This window comes from Sander vitreus, chromosome 1 (assembly GCF_031162955.1).
Source record: "Sander vitreus isolate 19-12246 chromosome 1, sanVit1, whole genome shotgun sequence".
NCBI lineage: Eukaryota > Metazoa > Chordata > Actinopteri > Perciformes > Percidae > Sander > Sander vitreus.
In genome coordinates, this window is record NC_135855.1 from 20,529,854 (window position 1) to 20,556,437 (window position 26,584).

The 26,584-nt window shown below is 40.1% G+C and overlaps 3 protein-coding genes across 3 annotated transcripts; 1 reads left to right on the forward strand and 2 right to left on the reverse strand.

Moving 5' to 3' along the window:
• The first annotated feature begins 2,090 nt into the window (after nucleotides 1-2,090).
• On the forward strand, nucleotides 2,091-9,197 carry cilp (cartilage intermediate layer protein, nucleotide pyrophosphohydrolase). The gene is made up of 9 exons (XM_078247487.1): nucleotides 2,091-2,204; nucleotides 2,945-3,115; nucleotides 3,821-3,874; nucleotides 3,971-4,240; nucleotides 4,427-4,606; nucleotides 4,725-5,030; nucleotides 5,173-5,281; nucleotides 5,405-5,553; nucleotides 5,720-9,197. Exons 2-9 carry the CDS (start codon nucleotides 3,049-3,051, stop codon nucleotides 8,074-8,076), a joined length of 3,492 nt encoding a protein of 1,163 aa, XP_078103613.1. The 5' UTR covers nucleotides 2,091-2,204; nucleotides 2,945-3,048; the 3' UTR covers nucleotides 8,077-9,197.
• Nucleotides 8,430-13,889, reverse strand: eif3jb (eukaryotic translation initiation factor 3, subunit Jb). The gene is made up of 8 exons (XM_078247498.1): nucleotides 13,780-13,889; nucleotides 13,541-13,629; nucleotides 12,073-12,130; nucleotides 11,841-11,944; nucleotides 11,629-11,725; nucleotides 10,224-10,394; nucleotides 10,015-10,088; nucleotides 8,430-9,639 (listed from the first exon to the last, which is right to left on the reverse strand). The coding sequence occupies exons 1-8, from the start codon at nucleotides 13,790-13,792 to the stop codon at nucleotides 9,511-9,513; spliced, it is 735 nt and encodes a 244-aa protein (XP_078103624.1). The 5' UTR covers nucleotides 13,793-13,889; the 3' UTR covers nucleotides 8,430-9,510.
• Nucleotides 13,890-15,252: 1,363 nt separating this feature from the next.
• strc1 (stereocilin 1) lies at nucleotides 15,253-25,673 on the reverse strand (the record flags this gene model as incomplete). Its single annotated transcript, XM_078258542.1, has 18 exons — nucleotides 15,253-15,974; nucleotides 17,051-17,201; nucleotides 17,342-17,439; nucleotides 17,835-17,983; nucleotides 18,130-18,272; nucleotides 19,109-19,264; nucleotides 19,406-19,581; nucleotides 20,114-20,285; nucleotides 20,590-20,680; nucleotides 21,270-21,466; nucleotides 21,634-21,769; nucleotides 22,122-22,210; nucleotides 22,336-22,471; nucleotides 22,564-22,625; nucleotides 23,433-23,573; nucleotides 24,535-24,705; nucleotides 24,804-24,842; nucleotides 25,473-25,673. Coding segments are annotated over 18 exons (2,415 nt in total), but the record flags the coding sequence as incomplete, so codon positions are not given.
• Nucleotides 25,674-26,584: the final 911 nt, after the last annotated feature.

Below are 26,584 nucleotides of genomic sequence, written 5' to 3' on the forward strand. Positions count from 1 at the left end.
ATCTTTCTCCTTAGTGTCATGGTTTGGGTGTGTCTCAGTTAAGCACAAGAATCGCCTAAATCAAATTGTAAGATGGTCAAGTAAGCTGACTGGTGAGTCCCAGCGGCACCCCACATCCCTGTATGCTAAACAACTACAGCGGATAGCTATAGCCATCTTAGAAGATAGCTTACACCCTTTGAATAGGGAATTCCAGTATCTCACCTCTGGACGGAGGCTAAGAGTCCCTGGTTGTAGAACTACAAGATTTAAAAACCGTTTTGTGCCAGCAGCAATCACTCTGTTACAGACAAACTGTAGAATTACTGCACACAACGCACAAGCACTTTGGTCATGTTCTAGCTGTAGAAATTCTGTACATAACTGCACAAGTCAATGTGGTTATGTACTGTCTGTTATCCATGTTATACTGTCTGTTTTATATGTTATAATGTTTTGTGTGTTGCATGTTATGTGGTGGTCTACAAAGTTGTAAGGATGTCCTGCCTCTTAGACTGTAAACCTAGTTTACCTACGGGTGCCAATAAAGTAACCTGAACCTGATCTATATTATTATTGGCAATATTGATGAGTTTTACAAACAATTCACTTAGTAAGAATGAGTGTAGAATATACACCTGTTTTACTGAGGACAACACACTTTTGTGCGACTTCAGTCTCCCAAGACAAGCATGCAATATGAAAACAGCTATGTAAGTAGGTGTTTTTCCATCAGTCCTTCTTCTCCTGTCCAGAAAAAAATTGACTGAATTTAGGAGCTTTGGTCCTCCGTTAACTGCCACCTGATTTTACCACACCAAAGCAAACCACCTCCGCTGAGGAAACACAGTAATTGGTGGAACGTAAACATGAAGAGAGGTTGTGCTTGTTGAACAGAAATGTTTTTCCTCTGAGGAGAACACTGTCTTCATGTAAAGTAGTATCCATGCACTACAAGCACAGTACTTTATGTAACCTTTGCCTTTGTCATTTGTTCCCTTGACTGTCCTAGGAACTGAACGAAGACTGGAAAGACTGAGGTGCAGGACCAGGTTATGTCCTTCCTCTGTTAGGTCTTCTTTGCCTTGTAATTGACAGGGTGAGGTCAGCTAATAAGTGCTGTGTGGAAAAACAACAGATACTGACGACTTTACAGGATCTCTAACAGACATGACCAACACAAGTGTATTTTTAGAATCTGCTGCTCCACATCCTCGTTCAGTTTCTTTCTGTCTCTTTCAGTGGTACACTTTTGAAGTACTTTACCCAAATATTTCCATTTCATGCTACTTTATACTTCTACTCCATCACAGTTCAGAGGCAAATATTAGTACTTTTTACTCCACTACATTTATTTGATAGCTTTAGTGACTTTACAGATTCCGATAATTAATACAGAATATAAATCCACTAATAAATGATGATATACTAACTATATAATTGGAATAAATGTAATAAATTACAAAACCAGTCCTCTTGCTATTACAGATGGTCTAAACTAGAAGATGTGATTTGATGCCACAAATGTCAACATACCTAATATTTCCAAAACGTGTGACATTACAGCATGACAGTTTAATCAAGAATCAAATGTACACGTGATTGTTTTTCAACTCTGATAGAGTTTTATTTAAAATAATTACCTTCACTAAGCCATTATACAATTAGTATCACATACTGGATCACCTTTTTTATCAGTCTGTACATTCTGCATGCAAAGTACAGACTGAGTATCCTGACGCACTAGATGGTTTGTTACACTGAACAGTTACACAGAAATGTGAGAATCCAGCTGCTGTGCATGGTAACATACTGAGAGCAGAGGACGGACAAATGCCCAGTTTGTCCCAATCACCATTGATCTTGGACATGGGGGGGGGGCAATTTGTTAACACCAGCATTTGTTACTCAGACCCCCTGACTGTCCTTCTTTCATACAAAGCACTATCTAATAACCATTGGGTGTCATGGTTGTACAATTAAGGTAATAAATTATACGGATAATGGTGTAATCAAAAGACACTGTGGCGCACTGCCGAGAGAGGAGGGAGGGGTGCTAGAGAGGTATAAAGAGACAGTGAAGAAGTGAGTTGAACCAGAGTGAACAACAGAGGAGAAGGAGAGAGATGTGTGAGAGAAATATAAAGAAAGAGGGAAAGAGTAAAGAACATTCCTATACAAAAATCTGAACCTGAAGCCAGGAGCTCAGTGCACTCAACAACAAGGTAAGACAGAAACAGATTATTAAACAAGTTGTCCATATCAATCTGCTAACCATGTGCACAACCTAAATGCAACTTATTATGTATATGATTAAAAATGTAATCAGAAAAAAGTCTTCCGATTTAGTGTTTTACATTGGAAATAATTTACAACTGAAAAGTACATTTAAATTTTAGAGCCTGTAATTTGAATCATGTTCAATACATCAGTCTTTACTTCAGATTAGTGTTGGTAACTATATCTGCTAAAAGCTTTTATTGTAATAACTGCACTCGCATCTATTGCATGTAACCCACAACATACTTATTTATTCAATATCCTTCCTGTTCTTTCAATTTAAATGCAAAGGGGACAAATTAGTCTGTCAAGTACAATTTCACCAGTGATTTTAAAAAGAAAATCTTTTTCAACTCCAAACCTTGTGTGTGGGGTGTTTGGATTTTGTAGCCAGTGTTTCGTCAGTGGATGCAGAAATAGTTATGGCTAACACAGATGTGTAATCTGAGTGGGGGGTTTCTGTCCAGCCATGTTTTTTCACCCAAATAGACAAAGATGGTGTAATCTATCCATAAAGAAAAAATGTTGTTACAGATGTGAACTATTGTTTTATTCACTCCCTAAACTCAATTTATGTACATAGTTTTTTACATAAGTGTTTAATTGACTCATATCTACAGGTATGTGTTGTGTTACTTAAAGAACTAGAATGGCAGTCCATTTTGTATCTTCATTTTCCCACCAGTGAGGTTGTGCTGCTAGACTCTACCTTCTTTGGAGTTCCTGGTGTGAAACTCACATTAGGAGAGGTGAAAGTTCAAGGGTCAGACATAGCGGCAGCGTGTGAGAATGTTGGTGAGGCGTCTTCTTTTTCTCATCCTGGGAATCACCACAGCCACCGTTGTTTCTGCTCAAGGTGGGTCAATCACCAATATCCAGTCTTGTTATTGGCACATAGGTATTGAAAATCACAACACCCTTCCTACAAAGGTACACACATTTTAAATAACAGATAATAAGAGAGGCAGGCTGATAAAACAATGTACAATCAAAGGAAAATTAAATGTTAACTAAACTAAGATTTAGTTTTTCCTAAAAACATTGGTCTGCCACTAAACATATGTTCCTATTTGTATACTCAAACTGTTTGTGGGCAGTCATGTTTTCTGAATCAATGTTGCTGCCCACTGAATTTTTCCGTCATCCTGACCAAGTTTTCTCAATCAGTATCAAGACTGGCAGTTATGTTCAAAACTGTCTGTGTTAAGACAGCTACAACTGAAGTACAGTGTGCTGATGTTACAGATACACACAACTGCAGTCAACTGCAATGAATGATATGTTCCTCCTAAAACGTCTCTCTGAAAAGTAAATAAAATAAATAAATAAATATTTCATTACTTAACCAGAACCAGAACCAGTTTTCGCATCAGAACTTTCAGATACAGAAACATTACACTCAAGATGAACCCAATTTCAGATATTTAATGGTTTGATTTTATGTTTGAGTTAAATATAACTCACTAACTTTAGAGCATTGAGAGCCAACGTGCATTGTCAGATATTAATGTAGAGCAAGGTGCAAAGAAATGTGTCCCAAGTTTGGCTTTGTCTCTTGCAGGATCATGGAGAAGAGACAACAAAGAGTCATCCCCTGCTGTGTACCACTCTGATGGTGACTTTTAACCAAATATGTAGTCATAACTATAATAAGGCCTTTTTTTTTGGTGGTTTGAGTCATATTCCTAACAAGTTTCTATACTCTGTCCAGACAACCATGAGTGGACCACATGGTTCAATGTTGATCACCCTGGAGGTCACGGAGACTATGAGCAGCTGGAGGCCATTCGCTTCTACTACCGTGCTCGAGTGTGTGAGAATCCCCGGGCAATCGAAGCCAGAACCACTGAATGGGTCCCAGCTCGTGAAACTGGGGAAACGGTCCATGCAGACCCCACTGTGGGCTTCTGGTGCCTCAATGAGGAGCAGGGTCCTGAACGCAACTGCTCCAACTATGCAGTCCGTTTCCTCTGTCCCAAAGGTTCAATCTAGTAACATCTTTAATATTCATTCAGTCTTAATAAAATCAAGACCATTTACGAGTCTTGTACCTCATATAGGCCTGACTTATAACTTTTCTGGTGATATACTTGCAAAAAAAAGAGGACCTCGCTGATGAATTTCAGGTGGGTTTTTTTACTGTCCTTTGCGCTCTCTTTTTCAACAGATAACAGTGTAAACATTCAGGGTAACTGGGGTCCATGGTCAGACTGGAGCCCATGCCCTGCACTCTGTGGTCAGGTGGGGGCCCAACTGCGCTCTAGACACTGCCAATCTCGCTCTATGCCTTGCAGTGGGCCTCAAGTGGACGGGAAAGCATGCAATGGACCAGAGTGCCCGAAAACAGGTGAGCTAGCCCTGGTTTAGTCAGACATACCCTTCTCCTGCAATTCTCTTTTTACTCATCAGATCTGGGAGACCCAGTTTTCACAAAATGGCTATCTTTGTATTATTCTACTCTTTAGATTGCTCCCTGCACTGTGTAATGGGGAAGGTGAATGCTGAGTGTGACGTATGCATGTGTGAAGAACACATCCTGCTGGGTTCTGTTCGTGGTGCTGGGGGTCTCACTGCTGAAGGGGCTATCATTCTTCGCTCTGGCAAACTCCTCACCCTTACCGACCACAACGGCCATTTCCGCATCCCTGGTATCTGCCCTGATGGCAACACCACCCTGACAGTCAGCCTGCAGGGTCACGCCACCCATAGTGTTGTTGTGCCCCACAGCGCTGAACGTACCTCTGTCCTCAGTGTCCAGCTGAAAAGAACAGGTACGGTGGATGCCTGTGGATTTACACCAAAATATTTGATTGCAGTTCACCAAAAGTTTGTTTTGAGCTGCATGTTACTGACAAGTTTGATAAGTATGTATGGAAGCTAATGGTTATTTTATCCCCAATTGTGATTTGTCAGAGAAGTTTTATGTGTTGAGCAACCCTGAGAGCAAGGCCAGGAGGGAAGGACAAACTGCTGCTTTCTGCTGCAAAGTGGCAGGAACACCACAACCAGACAAGTATCAATGGTAGGACTTGTAATAGTGAAATTAGTGCAAACATGTTATTGAGTCACATGGATGCATTTAATGTCTGAATAATAAGGTATGTTAAATGACTTTGCTCCTTTTCCCTTCTGTGTGAACCAAAAGGTTTCATAACAACAGTCTTCTGGAGAAGCAGTCTGAGAGCATCTTGGTCCTAAAGAATCTGCGTACTGAGCAGAATGGGGAGTACTACTGCAGAGCAACTGGTCCCTCTGGGGCTATTAAGACCAAACCAGCTACACTGAAAGTCTTAGGTGTGTTATCAATAAATTGATATTAAATATACAGGAATATGAATAAACAGACTTTGTGAGCATTGAGTAGAGTAATATCAATAGAGTTCATACTGTATGTACCTTCAGAAAGTTGGCAGTATGATCAAACTAAATCAACATTTTGATGTCAACATCTCTTACACAGGTACAGATGAACATTCGTGTAATCCCAAGCCTGAATCCCATCTCATCCGTCTTCCACACGACTGCTACCAAAACAGCACAGACTCCTTCTACTACGATGTGGGCAAGTGCCCCTCAAGCTCATGTGCTGGACAGCTGGACAATGGCATCAGGTGCAAAGACAAAATGGCTTACTGCTGTGGTGTCAAAAAGATGGAGGAGAGGCAGCTTACATGCCAGAGCTACCAACTGCCCACCATGGTGGTGACTGAGTGTGGCTGCCAGAAATGTGTGGATACCAAGGCCATTGTGCACGGTAGGGCCATTGCTGCAGACAATGGTGAGCCAATGAGATTTGGCCATGTCTTTATGAATGGAGTCCGAATCAGCCGCACAGGCTACAAAGGTACATTCTCCATCCAGGTTCCTCCAGATACAGAGAGACTAGTCCTGACTTTTGTGGACAACTTGCAGAAATTTGTCAACACCACAAAGGTACTTCCATTTAATACCAAAGGAGGGGCTGTTTACCATGAGATCAAACTTCTAAGAAAGAAAGCCCCTGTGACCATCAGCTCTACAGAAATCAACACTCTTGAGCTTGGGGAAGTGGAGGGCCAGGAGTCAATGGTTCAAATCCAGATTCCTCCCTATGCCTTTTATACGGAAAAAGGAGAAGTCTTCACTGGTAACGTAAATGCTAGCGTAACGTTCCTTGACCCCAGAGACATCTCAACAGCTGCTGCAGCTCAAAGTGATCTCAACTTTGTAGGAGATGAAGGGGATATCTTGCCACTGAGAACCTACGGGATGTTCTCAGTTGACTTTAGGGGTGAGGAAACCAATGAGCCCCTAAACGCAGGTGAAGTGAAGGTGTTCCTGGATTCTGCCCAGGTGAAGATGTCCGAGCACCTCAACACCATGAAGCTGTGGTCACTGAACCCTGATACTGGCCTGTGGGAGGAGGAAGGAAGTCTACAGGTGGAGAAGAAAAGAAGAAGTAAAAGGGAGGAAAGGACCTTTCTGATTGGTAACATGGAGATCAGAGAGAGACGTCTTTTTAACCTGGACGTCCCAGAGAACCGCAGGTGTTATGTGAAAGTGAGGGCCTTTCGTAGTGAACGCTTCATGCCCAGTGAGCAGGTGGAGGGAGTTGTGGTGAGTCTTATAAACATGGAGCCCACAGCTGGCTACTCCAGTAACCCACGTGCCTGGGGTCGGTTCGATAGTGTCATCACTGGCCCCAATGGTGCCTGTCTTCCTGCCTTCTGCGATGAACAAAAAGCTGATGCTTACTCTGCCTATGTCATGGCTAACCTTGGAGGAGAGGAGCTGGAGGCTGTCTCGTCTGCTCCCAAACTCAATCCCAATCTCATTGGAGTGCCCCAGCCTTACCTGGGAAAGCTTAACTACAGGCGGACTGACCATGAGGACTCAAGAGTGAAGAAGACTGCATTCAGCATCAATGTGGCAAAACCAAGTCCCAACACAGCTGAGGAAAGCAACGGACCAGTGTACGCATTTGAGAAGTTGAAAGAATGTGAGGAGGCCCCGTTCAGTGCGGCACACTTTCGCTTCTCAAGAGTAGAAGGAGACCGCTACGATTACAACACAGTGTCTTTTAATGAAGATGACCCAATGAGCTGGACAGAGGACTACCTGAGCTGGTGGCCCAAGCCCATGGAATACCGGGCCTGCTACATCAAAGTCAAAATCAACAGCCCACATGAGATCAATGTGCGCTCCCGTAACATGGGTGGCACCCACCCAAAGACGGTAGGACAGCTGTATGGCCTCCGGGACACCCGCAGCATCCGTGACATGGACCAGGCAACAATTTCAGCTGTGTGCCTGGAGTTCAAGTGCAGTGGGATGCTGTATGATCAGGAACGTGTAGATCGGACCTTGTTGAAGGTGATTCCACAAGGAAGCTGTAAGAGAGATCAGGTCAATACAATGCTTCAGGAGTATCTGGTCAACCATCTGCCCCTAGCTGTAAACAATGACACCAATGAGTTCACCATGCTAGCACCTCTTGACCCCCTGGGCCACAACTATGGAATTTATACGGTGACGGACCAGGATCCCCGCGCAGCCAAAGAGATTGCACTTGGACGTTGCTTTGATGGCACTTCTGATGGTACATCTCGTGTCATGAAAAGCAACGAGGGCGTCGCGCTGACGTTCACCTGTGGAGATCGTGAGGTGACACGCCAGAGTGCCTTCCAGGCCCTGCAGAGTTCTCAAGGTCAGACCGTAACGAGCGTGGTGAGAGAAGGAAAGCAGAACCGACGCCGGCAGAGGGCCAATGCACCCCGCAGCAGCCAGAGACGTAGCACCAGAAATCCTTCAGGAAGACGCGCAAAAGCCACAATCTAAACACTGAAGGCAGTACGTGGAGACAAAATCAACACCTGCAATGGAGATTAGAGTGGATATGGTTAACCTTGTTTTGATAAACATTTTATAGACGTTTCTTCCAAATTAAGTGAATATGTTGTTTCTTTCAAATTAAATGAATATGTAACTAAACAAAGCTAGGCTTATTTCTAATAGGATACATATTTGCATTGTTCTTCCATTTTACCATAAATGTTTAACTGTACTGTGGTAAATATTTACTTGAAACTGTAAATAGAGTATTTATTACACATGCCTTACATTTGTAATCAGGGTGTTATTGCATTTAAGTTTCTTTTGTTGATGTTGTAAACAAGAACAGAAACAACGTATCCTTTTGACCAGTGATTTATTAAATTAGATGCTTATAAAACACTGCAGATGCCGTATCTTCCACATTGTGTGTACCCAACCGTCCATGTAACATTGAAACTGGTCAATTGCTCGAAAAGAAAAAAGGAGAAATAAGCCCCTTTCAACTAAATGTAGCCCATATGAAGACATGGTGGGGTAAGGCCCATAAGCCCCCGCTCCTCATCACACTTGATACAAGCCTGCAGAAGCAATGATTAGGAGACCAGTTACAGCAAGTTAACCCACCTGTCTGATCCATACATTTTCTGCATTAGTAGAAATCAAATTAGTAAATTTCTTTTGTCATGCACAAAAAATACCTATAATACCCATAAGTACTCTTTGCTCCATATTTTCAAGGACATTCCAGAGATGTCTCAAGAGAATGGCTGTGAGGTTGTACATGTATTATTCTTGACTATCCCTTATATCTTACAGTGAATATCATGTGCTCTCTGTAAAATTACAACTACTTCTTACAGGTTGCGTTAGTCTCCACCACCAAGAATGCAACTTTTCCAGAGATAAAGATGAATAATTTAAAGAATTGTTCTGAATTTGGCAACCAAAGTTATAGATACTATATACTTTCCTGTAAGATAACTATCGACAGGTAAGCAAGAACTATAATATACATGACAATCTGGCTAAAGAATTTGCATAGAACCTTGTGTTTCTATGTCACTTTACTTATAACTGCAATACTGTGTCTGCCATTTTGACAGGAGCAACACTTAAAAAAATAAGCCCTGCAAAAATCAGACAACAGCAGTTAGAATGTATTCTTCTTTGAAGCTGGGTCACCCAACAGATAGAGTGTGTGTGTGTGTGTGTGTGTCGAGGCTGAATGATACAGAGAAAAAGGCAATTCCATATGTATGAACATAAAGAGTTGGTGAGACTGGATGCTCCCTGGTAAAGTCCTTCTGGTCATTGAAGCAAAATGAAGGGGGCAACACATAGTTCAGATTTTCCAGGATGGCACTGGACAGCATGAGAAGGTACAGCTGCATTTCTGAGGGTTGGGAGAGGAAAAGGGCAGTGGTGATGGAGCCAGTGTCACATGAAATCCTCATAGTCTTGGGCATAGCCACCATCAAACTCTGCATAGTCAAGGTCATCTCTCAGTTGTGCTTTGAATCCACCTCCAGGTACGACCCCTTTCTTCTTCTTCTTCCCTTTGTTTTGCTGTACAGATAAATAAAAGTCACTTTAAAAAAAAAAAAAAGTACTTTATATACACATTTACAGCAAAAACGCTTTCTAATTTGATCAGAGAATTCTTTGGTTCAACTGTGCAACAAACTAAAGAAATTCTTGATTTATTCAGCCGGTAAATTGGCGTGTTACATATTGTCCTCGCATTACCAAATATATGAATGTTAAACTCAATGTAGAAACCCCATGAATGTTTAAAAACAAACTACCAGACTGGGCAAAGCACAGTAGATTTCTACTATGAGCACACATCCGATGACTGTGCTAGGTGAACAGCACCCCCTTCTGAATATAAACTACAAATTAGAATTTATCTATGAGTAAATACAGCATGCAGTCACTCACTTTTTCTTGTTTCTGTTTTTCACTAAGTAGGACTGTCAGGGAATTACTGACTTTCTTCAAGTCCTCTACTTCCACTGTAAGAGGCAGAAGGAAAAATAGTAACTGGTTAGGCCTGCTTTGATTGAAATGTAAGGTATTAATACAGGGAATAAGCATAGTAATCGAGATTGTTCAGTAAAAAAAATAACTGTAAAATATGCTGGGCTTACATGAAATACAGAGTTCCCGAAACAATGAATCCAAGAAACTTGAATAATGCACAGATTTTTCAAAGTGGGATATCTTTTCTTTCAGCAATTTTTCAAACTCTGTGAAATCTTCTTTAGAAGATGGATTCATGGCGTCAATCCCAGTGACAATGTTTGAAGTGCTGCTGACACCTGAAAGAAAAAAATACAAAAAACTGACAGTATGAGGTCTCTTTGAAAAGGGCATACAGAGTCACAGATACAAAGCCATATTTATAGATGGACTTATATTGGACCTCCAGTGTGTTACTAGTTTATACCGAGCATCACCAAATGGCGGACGGGACAGAGTGGCGGTTCTATCCGGACCTGTGACCAATTCTGATAAATTCATTTTTTTCCAGTGGCCGCGGCTAATCCAGTTAATACGGCAATAGCTTCTCTCAATTTAGCCAGTCAAATCGATTGTTTACAAAAGATTCGTGAGAATATGTCTCGTTTTCTTTAACTTAAAAATGTGGGCCTTAAGTTCACTGTGCTAGGACTAATTAACTATCTGTAAAAAGTAACTGGACATCTGGTTTATACCAAGGCTCAAGGCTGTAAGATGGGCTGAATTGTGAGGGTGCTGAGACGATAGCAGCAACAACAAATTGCAGTACAGAAATGCCAAACTATGTTTGTGGTCATTTAGAAACAGTGTCACAGACACATACACCCGTTTCCCAGCAGTCACTTTAACTCGTCACACCAGGAATCAAGTGCTCCAGTGAGTATGAAGGTCAACAGCATGCACAATATCAGTACCCTAAAATCAAAGCAGCTAAATGGAATTCAGCCATCATTAATTTGATTATTTACACTTGTGCTTTTCCTAATGTGACAAGCAAAATGTCTTCTGTGAAGAAGACCTGTTATATAGTTGTCCACCAGAGAGCACTGGCAAGTTGATTTTTCAACTGTAAAATGCATCTTGGCCACAACTCTTTAAAAACAAAAAATGTTTTATTGTTTATGTTATTAAAAATTACTAATCAGCTGATATATAATGATCAGATTTTTTAACACTCCCAAATATCAATTTCAAAAATCAAGTATCAGTCTGTTATTTTTTGGAGGTCCTGAACACGCAACCTACATACATGACAGGTACACAAGAGCATATGAGCAGATTCTAATGTGAAAAGTCAAAAGCAACCGAGGAGGCAATCAAGCAAAGATGGAATTAAAGCCCAAATGAAACATTGAATATGAATATAAACTACATACTCTCTTAAAGGGTATGCAGTAGTTGTACAGTTTCATTTATACAAAAAGGGATGTAGTGTATTATGGAAGACTACTAGGTTTCTGCTATAAAAACAGGATCAAGGAGTTTTCACATTTGAATTTATTTTTTTTTTTAATCTGGAGTGTTATGTCTTACCAAACGCATCTTTCGCTAGCTCCAAGTCTGCGTCTTCTTGTAATTTCTTCACTCTCATCTTCTCTGCAAGTTGTTCTTCAGGACTGAGCTCTTCTTTCTGTAATAACAGATGTCACAAATTTCAAAATTAAAACATTATTAAAAACGACAGTTTAAGAAATATATAGAACTGTTAATGTCATATTGGGTATAAAAACAAAACAAAAACTCACCTCTTTCTCCAACTCATTTTTCAGCTCCTGTTGTTTTTTCTTTAACCGGTTTTCTTTCTCTTTGATCTTCTCACTCAACTTTTTTTTCTCAGAAACCTTTGTCTCTAAAAATGTACATAATGGAACAATAAAAACGTGAATTTGCAGTAAAAGCAGGCAATTTTGCCACTAACATACCAAACAATGTATTATGTTCTTGTGAAACAGGCAGAAATTAAATACATTCCAGTACCCGTTTTTTTCATTTCTGCCTTTTTCTCGCCGTCTTCATCCTCATCATCCCAGTTGTCCTGTGAATAAAAAAGGTGGGGTAGTTGCTATTTTATTATGCAGGTTACACAGGCAAACTGTTTAAAAACACTAATTGAGACAAATGTCAATTAATATTACAAAAATTGTAACAGTGGGAAAGTTTATTATACATTTGAATGAGGAAATAAACGTTTGTACTGCACTCCTACAATGTCCTTTTAGCTTTATTCAATAATTAAAAAGATCTTTCTCACACAGTTCTCTTATCCGAGAAATACAATACCTCAAAACCGTAAATGGAATAACTAACTCAACTTTGCGCGCGCACACGCGCGCGCGCGCGCACACACACACACACACACACACACACACACACACACCTCAATGAGCTTAGCTAGCTGTTGTATTTGGGCATTTTGTAAATAAAACAATACAGTCGATTTTGGATTACAAATATATGCATTTTGGACAGTAATTAATCGTGTTGGTCCCTGGTTGGACACAAACATTTTACCCTGCTTGCTGAATAAGCCCAGAGTTTGTACTATGGAGGACATGAAATCATCAGTTTCTTTAGTTTGCACCATATGTGACAGAAAACTGAACAATTGAGGAGGCCTCTACCAGCACTTTCCCTGGGTCAATTATCCGAGGTTTCTGGACATCAACCATGTCAACATTCAGCTAATAACCACCTGTATTGCAGTATGAACGGTGCCCCAGTTTCTTACTATACGCCTGTTGTGAAGCCGGAACGTTCTAGACCTCCTCCTTGGCTTGAGTTGAGTCATCAACCCAGATGGTTTCATCTGATTGTGGCTAAAGTTGGTTGGCAAGCTAACTCCGCCTCATGTTGAACATTAACTCAAGCTAATCCAGGACAGGACACAAATGCTAATCACATATAATCGTTTAATGCAACAGGCTTTGGGCAATGATGAGATAGCCGTCTACATTAACCACACAAATACTCCAAACCACTTAAATTAATGACGCTATCGTCGAGGTTACCCAACACTCAGGCTCATTTTCAGACGCAAGCTGATATGGGAGCTAACGTTAGCTTAGTGGCCCGGTTATCTTCAAGCTAACTTACGTTGCCCAAGGCAATCCAATTGTTTTACTAACGGTAATTGTCAGCTTCCAAATAAAAACAAACCTTAGCATCCATAAATCAAGTTTAATCCACAACTGTTAAGACAGCTAAATCGAAATTGCTAGCTAACGTTACTGCCTGGTGGAGCCACATGAGTTAGCTGTCAGCTAGCAAAAAGCTAACCCGGGCTCGGAGGGTTGACAGGCAGCCTGAAGCATGGCACCACAGCGGGGACGATACTTCAACTCTGCATTAGCTTGACAACAACAACCGGTCCAGCTAACAGCTCACTAAACATTTACCCCGACACACGGAGGCTAACTTTGATCCCAGCTCATAGGGTGTAATTTACCTTAACCTCTTCTTCTTCGTCTTCCCCTTCCCATTTGTCCATCGCTGCCGCCTTTTTAATCGGCTCCTCCAGATCGAAGGTTTCAGCGTCTGTAAAAACGACAACATCAAATTCGTTAAGCCAATCCACATCTAACGAGTGAGTTTGACAATAACGGAGTGTTTTGCTTGCAAAACAAAGACTGTGACAAGCGGATGATGTATCTACAGATAGCTATCTTTCCCAACTTAGTTTCTCACCCCAGTCCGCCATGTTGGCTGTGTTGGTTGTGTTTGACGGGCTCACAGTGAAGCCAGTACTGCAACCCGTTGGCCACGTTCGGCAACAGCTCCCACCTTCTGGACGTCGTCACGCTTATTATTTTATGACCTGACTTCCCTGAGCTACTACTATGAAAACATTACACTGAAATGGTATTTTTTTTATTTATTTAATTGAATAGTAAACATAGGAGGGTGATATGGTGTGGGTTATTGGGTAATGTGACACAATTACACTACTGCATACATTATTTTAACAGATTGTCCACACAATGGTATTTTGTTCTAGTCAAAATTTCATCAACATTTTCAGATTTAAGTCGCTTTTAGATGGTAAATCTAAATGATGAGCTAGTAACTTAAAAAGTCAGAACATTGGCTTAATATCTCATAATATTGACTCATAATGTTGATTCATGTCCACAGTTGTAATATTTAACTAGCATAATGTTGACTTAAAAAGTCAAAAGAAACATAAGTATAAATGAATATACATAGTTTGTTAATAACTTAATGAGTCCACTGTATTTTTTCTTTTCTTGTTGAAAGCTGTATGTCCACATGGATTATCAACACCCATTTACACTACCGGTCAAAAGTTTGGGGTCACTTAGAAATTTCCATTCCACTCCATTCCAGACAGAATACCAGCTGAGATCAGTTGCATTGTTTTTTTAAACAGGGCAGCAGTTGTCAGATTACATTATATGCTTACATAATTGCAAAAGGGTTCTCGACTGTTGTAGACAGAAGTGGCTGAAGAAACGCTTGAAATCCATGCTTTTTGGTCTAAACGTCATACCCAAATTAAAAGTGGTACAGCGCCCATATACTTTGACACTCTGGGGTGTGCCTGGTATCATTGGAAAGGTGATTGATGTGGGTGTGTTTGTGTATTTGAGAAGTGTTGTATTTTGTAGTTTTTTGGCTTTTTTGTGTTGTCTGTATCTCACCAGATGTGTTTGCAGCAGTGTATTCTAATCATTTTACAGATGTATGACTTGGATGGAAATAAAAAAACCTCCATTCTAGCCTCTGTAACTCTGTGTCAATAAGGCCTAGAATCACCCTGACCCTTATAACAAAAACTTGAGAGTGTTTCCTTTACAATATCAGGCACACCCCAGAGTGTCAGAGTACATGGGAGCTGTACCACTTTTCATTTGGGTATGACGTTTAGACCAAAAAGCATGGATTTCAAGCGTTTCTTCAGCCACCTCTGTCTACAACATTGGAGAACTCTTTTGTAATTATGTAAGCACATAATGTAATCTGAAAACTGCTGCCCTGATTAAAAAAACAATGCAACTGATCTCAGCTGGTATTCTGTCTGTAATGGAGTGGAATGGACATTTCTATGTGACCCCAAACTTTTGACCGGTAGTGTATATATAAACATTATTACTCAAATTATTACTGCATATGTGAGGTATTAATATTAAATCAAGTCAGTCAGAGGCAGATTGGTTCAGTTTATTAATTTAGGACTATATTTATCACACCAGAAAGTGTGCACAACAATACAAAACTCACAGCAAAAATAGACTGAAGTTGACCAAAACTAATACAATCAGGTATCATTGAGCATTATGTACCTGTTATATAATCAAGATAACTCACACATATATAAATGTAGCAAACATTAGAGCTCTTGTGACAAAAATATTATATAATTTCACAAAAATATATAACTTTGTAGGTTTGCAACACAACTTTGATTTGCTCATAATAACTATATTTAACTCTTTTAAGTGTTTGGGTTGTTTTTCTAGGCGTCACATCCCTGAGAAGGATACATCCGAACAGTAGGGCTTCATACAGGTTTATCAAAAAAAAAAAAGTTGGTTAGACTTGTTTATGTTTATACTGTGAAAATGTATTGATTTTTTAAAATTAAACTATGCATTTGGTTCCTTCAGTGCTGAATGTTGATATGTATATATAAATTATAGTTGCACAAAATAAATTACAATCTCATCATTAAATACACTATATAGAAGTCCTGAAGTTCTGCTTCTTTTAAAGAGGATGAGGAGGTGTTTCCCGATCCAGCAGGGGTGAGTGGGGTCATGAGCCAGGGCAGATCAGGTCAGGGCAGGGCAGGACCAGCAGCATCAGCAGTCCCAGTATGAGACACAGAGGACTGTGGCTCAGTGCCAGCCCCAGTGACTTCCCTACTTGAACACAGTGAAACCAATATGAATATAGAGCCATGCAATATATGATCCCTGTGTGTTTTCAGCCTTTGTATGTCATAATCATAACAAAAAACACTGTAAAACATTGTTCGGTTTTGACATTCCAGTATTAGTTGTACATTTCTCTTTCAGAGCTGTTGTGACTGACTATGGGAATAACAACAAATAGAGAAATATGCATTTCAAGTTTCTGTTTCTTTTTATATGATGTAGGATTTTGAATCCCAGTAAACACATCATCATACATATACGCTCACAATCACTCTCAATGTATTCAATTGTATCATTTAGTCCATACAACAGATATATGCAATTGTGAGATAATTGAAGCGCATATCAAAGCCCCAATTGTGTCCCATAACGAATCCCAATTCCACACTACATACTACTCTAACTGAGGTTTTGTGTATAAAATGCATTCACAATTAAAACATTTAAAATTAATAATGATAATATCTGGCTTTGGTGACTCTAAGTGGTATACTTAGAATACATTGTGGAAATTTACAAAAAGACAAATTTCACCAGGATTGTCTCACTTTTCTAAGAAAAAAATCATCTTCCACCAATTTGAAAGCATTTTACACATAGGGGATTTAAGTTCACTCAAATATGTCTATTTTAAATGTGCTTGATTTTTGAGTATGATATATCTGCAGATGCACAGAGGACATAGAGGAGCTACTTCCATCTAGGAAAAAATACAAAAAAATTGCAGAGGATGGTGAGATGGATGATCTCAAACAAGAAAACAAGAAAAGTAAAGGATTACATATTTGGAAGAAAAAAAAGCTTTTTATTTGTAGTTGGAGTGTAATAGTTGTTAATACTGTCAGTCTTATATGATTTCCATTTAGTGCAAACAGTACATTTCTTGTATACTCACTTCAAAGACACTATATTATAAATATTAGTATATAACATACTGCCATGTATAGTATTAGTATGGAATTGGGACACAACTTCGATTAGAGCAAAAAATGAAGTAAGCTTCTGGAAAACTGCCATACTTTACAATCATCTGTGGACAACAAAATATTTCAGTGGTTTACCTCTGAAATTCACAGGCCTGTCTTCCCACGGTGTTAACGCCAGAGCCAGAGCTGTCCTCTGAACATCTGACAGAGCAGAGAGCTGCTCCTTAGTTACTGCAGTAGCCTGCTCATAGGAGAACATGCTGATCTGTCTCTGGTTAAACACCACCTTTGAGGAAATGACAAAACAGACAGAGGAGCAGACGGCAGAGACAAGACAAGAAAACATAAGGATTTGTTAGAATAAATTCACCAACATGAACATAGATGAAATCCTTTTTGTTTTTGTTTTATTAAATGTTGACTTACAGCAAACTTATTAGGTGGTATCATTGAGACAGCTGCAGATGTGATTCCTTCTATTTGCTCTTTCACTAAAGCTGACATCGCCATGTCTGGAAGACCAGCTGTAAAAAGTGCAAAACGTTTCAAATAGAGTGAAGAAGCGCAAAGGTCACCTGAGTCAAAAACACTGGGATCCAGCAATAATAGAGTGACACAGTATACCTTTAGAGAGTGCCAAGAAAATAAATAATAAAAACAAGATGGCTTTAAGTTAAGGTTGTGAACACAGCATTTGACTGAGGAACTTGAATAAGATACTTGTGCCAGACAGATATTATATCAGATATCCAATTAACGCTATGTAGAACTGACACTTTTTTCCTTGCACAATGTGATTTAGTCCAGCTGTCTACAGTGCAATTAGCTACAGAATGAACATAAATTCACAATATTCGTGAATGCAGGTGTGAAAATATTGGAAATTGGTAAAAAGCCATGTGGTGTGAATGCATAATACCTGCAAGAACTCCGATCTCAATGAAGACATCGGTTCCCCATGAACTTATGGGTCCAAAAGCAAGACTGTGGGCCAGCAGCCCAACAAGAGCCAGCAGCTGCTCCTCTGAGCAGGACAGCTTCAGCTGCCCCAGCCAGAGCACCGCTTTACTGCAGCCACCAGGGGGAGACACAGCACAGAGAGTGGGGGAGGGAAGGGACATTACTATGACTGAATATTGTCAGCAGCAGAGTCATTCTAAAAAAAAAAGGCATTAATAATTGCCTGTAAAAGTGTGTTTTTTTCATCTGCTCACCTGAACTCTATAGCATTGAAGGAATTCATCTCTGTTGTTTTAGCTCCACACACAATGTATCCCATCGCCACCAGTACGCTAGAGTCAAGCTGGCTCGGACTCTGCTTGGTGGAGTTTAACACGGTGGTAAACAGTGCAGAAAGCTAGGATGACAACAAGAATTATGATCCAGATATGCTCTTTAAACATACACTCAGTTTATTAGGTACACCTTGCTAAAACTAATGCAGTCTTATACACAGCCCTGTAAAAAGTTCTACTTTGATGACAGTTATATTGTTTTATTTGTTTTTTTAGAGAAGAGTTAACAGCTTTCTGGTCATTTTATGTAATCCTTTGTCTCCTTGTCATCCATTGCAATAGACCTTTTCACAGCAGACATTTCGCAGTAGGAAAAGCACAGGTGTATTTAATAACATTAACAATTGGCTGCATTCCACTTAGGGAAGGTCCTGCTATTGTCCATGCTGGCCTACTGGAATAGCTCATTAATACTAGAACTGAGCCATTGTTTGCCTGCTATGACAAGTCAAAAGGTCTGCTGTGAAAAAGGTGTATTGTGGAACATCAGTTGTCCTACTTATACAATGGTCACTTGCCAAAAAACTGTCAGTCGTTCATTTACTTATATGACTGATTTCTGTTTATATCAAACATGTTCAAAAATTGTGTGTGGTTTTCACTAAGCAGCTATAAGCTTGGAGTTAAATACTGGTAGACACCTGCATCAAAGGTGTCCAGCTATACTGTCTGACTTCTAGAAATGAATTGACCTCTGCTTATAAATCAGAATGAAGAATTCTCAGTTGTCATGAAATAAGGCACATTTTAGAATTTTACTTCTTTTTTTTAATAATGGTAAATCAAAAAATGTCATATTCTGGTCTTGACTACAGTACATATTTGGTCAACATTGAGTTAATGCAGGCAGTCTGGTAAATCTATGGGATATGTTAATTTATGAGGCCAAAGCAGCTACCTGTCTGTTGTTCCAGGTACTGACAGCACCCAGAGCAGCGATGCTACTTCGCTCAGTCAGTCGGAGGCTGCTCAGCTCCCCTAGTGACAGCTCTACCGCTATTCCACCCAGCTGAGAGATCACGGACTGGGAGAAGGACGAGGCGGGGCCGTATATCTTCACATACCAAGTAAAGACAGAGCAGACACACAGTGTTAACGTCTGGACTGAAGAGGGGAAGCTACCCTGTACAGCCTTGAATAAAACACATCTGAGAGGTTATTAAATGGACTGAGGTGGATGACAGAAGGAGCTCACCTGTTTGACTTTGCTGAGCACCTGGATGCGCTGGTAGGATGCAAGGAACGGGTCACGTCCCATCAGCTCCAGACAGTTGGAGAAGGCCGATGAAGACATGCTGGTCAGGCTGTTGGAGGTCCAGGCAGAGGGAACTGTTGTATGCAGAATCTCACAAGTAGGAACCATAGGAGTCGCTGGTAGAGGACACAGACACAAATATCTGATCAGGATATGCTGTTGACATACAGCATATGACTAATTTCATATACTTCATAAAAAAAAAAAACTTTAATTTTGACACAATTGTCGTACATTAAAGGAATAGTGGGACATTGGACATAGAGCTTCCTCACAATGACGACAAGACTCCAGGAGGTTAGTTCCCCACATAATCCCCTGTAAAACCACTATATGTTGTTTGTACACTTTGGTTTCTGTACGTATTAAACAAGTTAAAACGTGTAAATGAATGAGCTTTAAAAAGGTGTGGTAGGTGGATTTTGTTATGTTTTAGACAGAGCCAGGCTAGCTGTTTCCCCCTGTTTCCAGTCTTTGTGCTAAGCTAAGCTAACCGACGGCTGGCTGTAGACTTACATTGAACGGACAACTAAGAGGGTGATATCCGTCTTCTAGACATATGGCGTATTTCCTCAAATGTCCAACTATTCATTGAAAGTGTACCATTAGGGTTATTTCAGAGACTTTAGGAACCAAAGTGGTGCTCACGTGATCCAGCATTAATTTTGAGGAAGCCCAGGAAAAACTGTAGAACAAACTGCTGCTTTTCAAAAAGTCTCCTCCTCTCGTTCTCATCCGAACAGAAGATCCCCACATCCCCACGTGCCCACCGACGCTGGCTCATGAACAGCTTCTCTATACGGCCCACAGTCATCAACGCCTGTGGAAACACAAACAACACATATGGACATGTAGAGAGTAGAGACCCACACAGATGGTTTACGAGAAAACAGGAACTTCAGCACCTTATCCTGACACCTATTTGGAGATGTGACACCTGAGTGATTTATTTACGGCCTTTGTTGGCATCACCTGCCATGGGATCAAGTAACAATCCCTACGCCTCACTATGGATTTCTATAAATCGAACGAATCCGTTACAGGAATGAGTTATAAATGTTCCTCAATCTAAGGAGCAATGAAGATGTTATACCAAACAAATAAAAATACAGCAGTAAACTCACCAGGGGAATCTCCTGCAGTTTGTCGTCAGGCAAGAAGAAGAGAAACCAGTCCACCTGACTGAGTGTTGTCTGGTTCCAGTTGTTAACTGGGCTGTGAAGAAACAGAAGAACACATCATCACCTACCTGGTAGAGCTTTTGTCATATGAAATCTCCTATACATAATTCCATGTTTCCCCCCCTAACTGTAAACTTGCATATCTTATATAGGTTTAGGAATCCCACACACACTTTTAAAACCCTACTGGATGAACTCTAAATGTACATTACTACAAGGCTGATTTGCTTAATCAGACACACTGACAAATGTGCTGATTAACTCAGGTCTCATAATGGCCAAATATAATAAACACAAAGCCAAATTCACACATTTGTAATGTGTTTTACAACAATTCTGGCTTAACTGAAAATTCAAAAGTTGCAAAAGAATTGTAGTTGTTTTTTTTTGCACATTGATTAGAGCGTGCATAAAATCCAGATAATGAAAAAAAGAAAGAAAAAAGAAATGTGTCATGAGAGGTCAAGAAGCCACAGGCTTATACAACGGATCTCCAATAAAAAAATAAAAAAAAGGATATGTAATGGCATGGTTACACTGCCTCGTTGTTCAAAAATTCATTGTTGAATAAATCTAATTCCAACAGTTAAAAATTCAGTTTCAGTTTGAGGTGATAACGTTACCCGAAGGCGGCAGGTTCCTGCAGAATACGAGCCACAATGTCCATCTTGCTGCTGCTGTAGCAGAGCCCCCGTAGGAAAACCAGATTGTTGATGAAGAAGCTGCGGTCCAACTGAATGAAAACCTCATCCACCACAAACGTTGCCATAATGCCCAGTGAACGAAACTCCTGCTCAGTGAACACCCCAGTGTACATGCTCTGCAGAGAAAGAGTCCACAAAACACTGATCACACAACAAATATGACAATCTCTGCACTGCTGAACTCCTAAAAATTTTCAAACTGAAAATCTTGGCTTTCCATCATCTTCTTTCTTTTTAAAAGAGGAAAGGGATCAGTACAGCAACACAGTGTGGCTCTACTGACCATTCTCTGCACCATTTTGTCCACCAGCAGCTCCTGTTTTGTTCTAGACAGCAAGAGAAAGTGATGAGGGTCCTGAACGATCATCTTCCTTAGAGTGTCCATCATGTCTGTGGGAAACTTCTTAATGGTGCTCACCCTGCAAGCAACCACACAAACACACACACACACACACACACAAAATGACAAAGAATATTTATCATTATATAGTCAATAAATGGTACATCTAATACATATTTTATTTCCAAATGGAGGGAGTGGCCTTTTTACCTTCAATATTACTAGAGTATACTATCCTTCATATACTAGACTTATTTTTTTTGTAGATCAAACCTGACAAGTACACAAGGGTTTCCCATATATTTCCTGCCATCATGTTCTATTCTTATCTACTCACAATGAGATGGCCATTCTCCTGCAATAATTTAGAAATATCTGAAATGGTGTTAACACATTAATAATGGAGTGATTAATGTCAGTTTCTGACTTACGGCATGGACAGGGCAATCTCAGCTCCAAGATCTTTGAGCAGCTCAGAGAAGAACTCAAACTGGTACAGCTCCTCAATCACACACGTTTTCTGTAAAGAACAAACACGCATGACTAAGGACATATATGACATGTCTATTATAGACAATTTCTTTTTAGTGAAGTCAGAAATCTAATAGACAATAGAATGGCAACAATTAAACAGGTGAAGTTTACCAGTGAGGTGTGAAGAGGACCAGGCTGCTGCCTGAGGAAGGCCAGGATTCTTCTCACTGAAGTAGGCGATGAATCAGCACTGACACGTTCCTGTAAGAACTTGCAGCTTACACCCTGACCCACTGTTCCCAGACTCCTGATTACATAAAGAGGTGAGGTCAATAGATGCACATAACTGTTACATCATCTGGAAAGCTGCAAAGAACCAACCTACAAAACTGTACTTACAGAAAATCTAGTTTAATTAGGTTTGGTTTAGTTTCAAGCACCTCTTTGAAAATTGCTTCAGCCTATGGAAGAAAATGGAAAACAGAATGTTGCGTTAAGTGTTATGCTGTAACATGCTGGTTTATGCAGGTTCTGGGCTGCTTTTTTAACCAGTTTTCATGATCAGAGACAAGGGCAATGTGATATGAATAGTGTATGATAGTTATGTCTGTGTTGTTTGTATTCACAGGCAGGTCCATTCAAAGACTTAGTTAGTTAGTGATGATGTCGCCTTTGCTTTTGCTTCTCCACTTAATAATTTAGTGGTTAATCAAGATACTGTCATACACACCTTCTCATGGCAAATAGAGGAAGCACTCTTAATCAGAGGAAGCATGAAGAGATCATAACACAAAGTAAAAGTCACAGGCTCAGGGTTAGATGCTTTCAAGCAGGTGTTTATGAACTAACTAAAGACTCAATGGCCATATTCCACCATGGGGTAGAAGATTTTTCTCAATTAATCTCTACAACTACTTTTGTTTTCTTGCAAATTTCAAAATGTAAAGTTAATGTTACATAACTGATCTGATTTGCACCAAGCCATTATTTGTTTGTTAGTTAATTGATTAATTGTTAGTTCATTTTCTTCAACTATTCCATTTTCGTCGTTAACTACTGAATATTCTTTTGCTTCTCTGATACTTGACTAAAACAAAACAACTTGTCAAATACATTTTTTTTGGCTGAACTGTTTACCTCTCTGCATATGCACCATGTGATGATGTCTCATGAGCTGCAGGCAACACATTTATTAGCCATTGTATGCAAAACGTTTGAATACCATGGCTTCCATTCTGTGTGTCGATGCAAAATGGGCTGTGTGATACCTGCTGTGTGTTCCAGGGTTTTTTGGATGCAGTGGTGATGTTGTTCACTAGCAGACGAGTCCTGGACAGGATGCTGAGCAGGGGCGTGCAATAGAGCAAAGGCTCCACATCATCCAGCCAACCGATTACTTCTGGAAAGCCCTGGTCAGGAAAGAGGTGAGATAACACAAGGAGAAGTGTTGCAGCCGTCCTCTACAGATCCTACGTCCTTTCTGATAGGCTAACCAGTTCAATTCTGGATTGGAATCAAATTTAATTGAATGTCCTCAAGTGGCAATTTGGTTTGCAAACAGTAGTCAACACATCATACAATAGATAAACATAAGACATAAATACATATAATATAGATGTCATTATAATAAAATTGCAATGAGCTATAAAAGTGCCAAAAGTCCATCATTCCTTTACTGAAGTGTGCGTGCAATAGCAACTAGGCCTACGGCTTGTTTATTCGACATTTTATTTTAGTTTTATTATTCCAATTTTCTTTAACATTTTTTCATTGACGCTAACAAAGCTAAACTGACACCTTACATCACGTGTCAAACTCAAGGCCCGCGGGCCAAATCAGGCCCCTTGCAGGTTTTGATCCGGACCACATATCAATTTAGGTTAACAACAAATTTTAGAAGCTGTTTTCAAACTGTAATTACGCGACACTCAAAACAGAATTTGGCAGATTTGCCGACTTTGACATTCAGAAATTCCCACAGAAGCAGTGAGTTTGCAAATTCAGGCCTGTGAAACAGGTTGTTGTAAAATATGCAATCATTATTTTTAGCTTGATTTACTAAACTCTATGAAGGAACTTTTTTGCTGACTTTTTAGGGCTTTATGTCGACCAAACTGTAAGTGACAAAGCTGTATGAGACATGCAACAATACAGTCAACATTTTCTGACTTTCGATTAAATAAAATCATGTCAATAAACTATACATGTCTGGCCCTTAATGTGATTCTCATTGTATAGTGTGGCCCTTAGTGAAATTGAGTTTGAAACCCCTGCCTTACATTGATAAAACTTGAAAAATGGGATTTTTCCATAAAAATCTTCAAATCAATGTGAATGTGTCTCCCCGCTCCAAGAGTGTGTGTGTTGTACCCATAGTTTGGTGGAGATAGCATTGGCTTGTGGTGGGCTTAGGCCTGGTGTGTGTTGGGCCATGGCAGGCAGGGATGACAGAAGCCTGTCAGAGGTGAGGGTCAAAAAGGTCTCTGTCTTTATTCCCACAGTGAGGGAGCCGAGCTGCTGCAGCTGGCCTGGAGCAGTCAGCTGGGCAGAGGGGAGGAAGGTGTTAGGCTCAGGGCACAAAAATGCAGATGGCATCTCTGTACTTAATTCACAATGTGATGTGTTTACAAATTACTCACAGTGCTAATTGAAGACATCTTGTCTACAATTATGGAAGCCTGAAAAACAGAAAGACAGCACATTAATAAAAAGGAATTACATTTAAAGTGGTCATTTTTAATTAGTAATTGACTGGTATTCCGCATGTACTTGCTCCAGCTCTGTATCACTGGTTTATAATGGGTGAAATATTCAAATCCAAGATGCTGTCTTCACCATTATTTCACTATTTCCTAGAATATAAAACAAAGTGGGTTCTGTGGGGCTTGAACATTATTGTTATGATGGACCCGACAAACTATCTGTAGGTTTGAAGAGGTTAATCCTCTCAAGACTCCTTATGACATATAAAAGCAAGACAGCTGTGAGGCGCAGGTAAAAGTAAAAGTCTAGTTCAGATGATAGCTGAGGGTGAAGTAAAGCTCAGGTCTTTGCCTCACCTCAGGGGTCAGTGTGCTGAAGAACGACTGCCTGTCAGCTGTTCCTCAAGTCTACAAGCCCCACCAGCTGTCAGGAAACCCAACCACGTATAACAAATAGGGGCTTATGCAGTGAAAGGACAGACTAAACCCCAGACATTTATTTAAACACTAAATGTTAAATGGTAATAGAAATCCAGTTATACTGTAAATGATAATTCCTACAGTACATCTTCCACTGTACATTACAGGTTGAATATGCTCCTCTACCTGTGCAGGGCTGAATGACACAGAGTTGAGGGCAGGAAGGGCAGCAAGCAGCTGCGACGGGGTGAGACCCTGCAGGAAAGTCACACCCAGCAACGGCAGGAGGTGGGCGAGCTCTGCCAGTCGATCGGGACTGAGCGAAGAGGGGACCTTTAATTCTGTGCTGTTCAGTAACAAACTAGAAATCTGGATATGAGTTTCAGAACAAGAACAGATACAGCATATAGTTTATAAATACTCCTTAAATGCAATTGTTAAATGAAAGCACACATATTAAAAACAATAAAGAAACCAGACAGTCATTTCTTTGTTCCTACTAGACGGCTGGGCAGACTGAGTCCCTCTCGTGAGCAGTTCATAACGATGTCCCGGATGATACTGAAGACCACAGTGCCTTTGTACACAAGGAGGTCCTCTGGGTCTGCCAGGCATGAGAGATTACCCAGCCTAAAATTACAAACGCTGTTTTAACAACAAACATCTGGGAGCAGATGAGAGGTTTCCTTCAAAAAAAATGTAGATATACATTTTGTTCATCATTCATCGTCGCCCATAGCCCATATGACCATAATACATTTGTAAGACATTATGTCCACAAAAGCAAAAGAAGTGATGAAGTTAATAGTTTACATAGTAATATGTTACCTTTGTGGTCGATGTTTCTGCTGGGTCTCTAGATTAAATATCTATTTATTTAAATAAAAATAAAAAAGTTGTTTCAGACTGTTCTCCACTCTCCTAGATCTCCACTAGGCCACTGTAAGTTGTGCAAAATAGCCATCTTTGTTTTCTTTTTTGCAGTTATTTGGTTGATGAATCAAAATCATTGACTAATTATTTTCCTTTAGGTCATTTACTCTTTAAAGAGGCGCTATGCAGTTTTGGCCATTTCTTCTCTGTTCCTCCGACAATGCTTTCCTAGCTTTCTGCTTCTTTTTTGCCGGCTCAGCCTTGACGATAGTGTGAAAAATTCCATCGCTACCTTGTTAGCCGGTTCCTGAATGGGCGTATGTGTGCAGTGCCGTGAAGCAATTCGATACATCGCGAGACCTGATATCACGCGATACTTCCTGATGCTGAGGCTGGCGGCTGGCTGGCCGAAAGTTGCAAGGGTG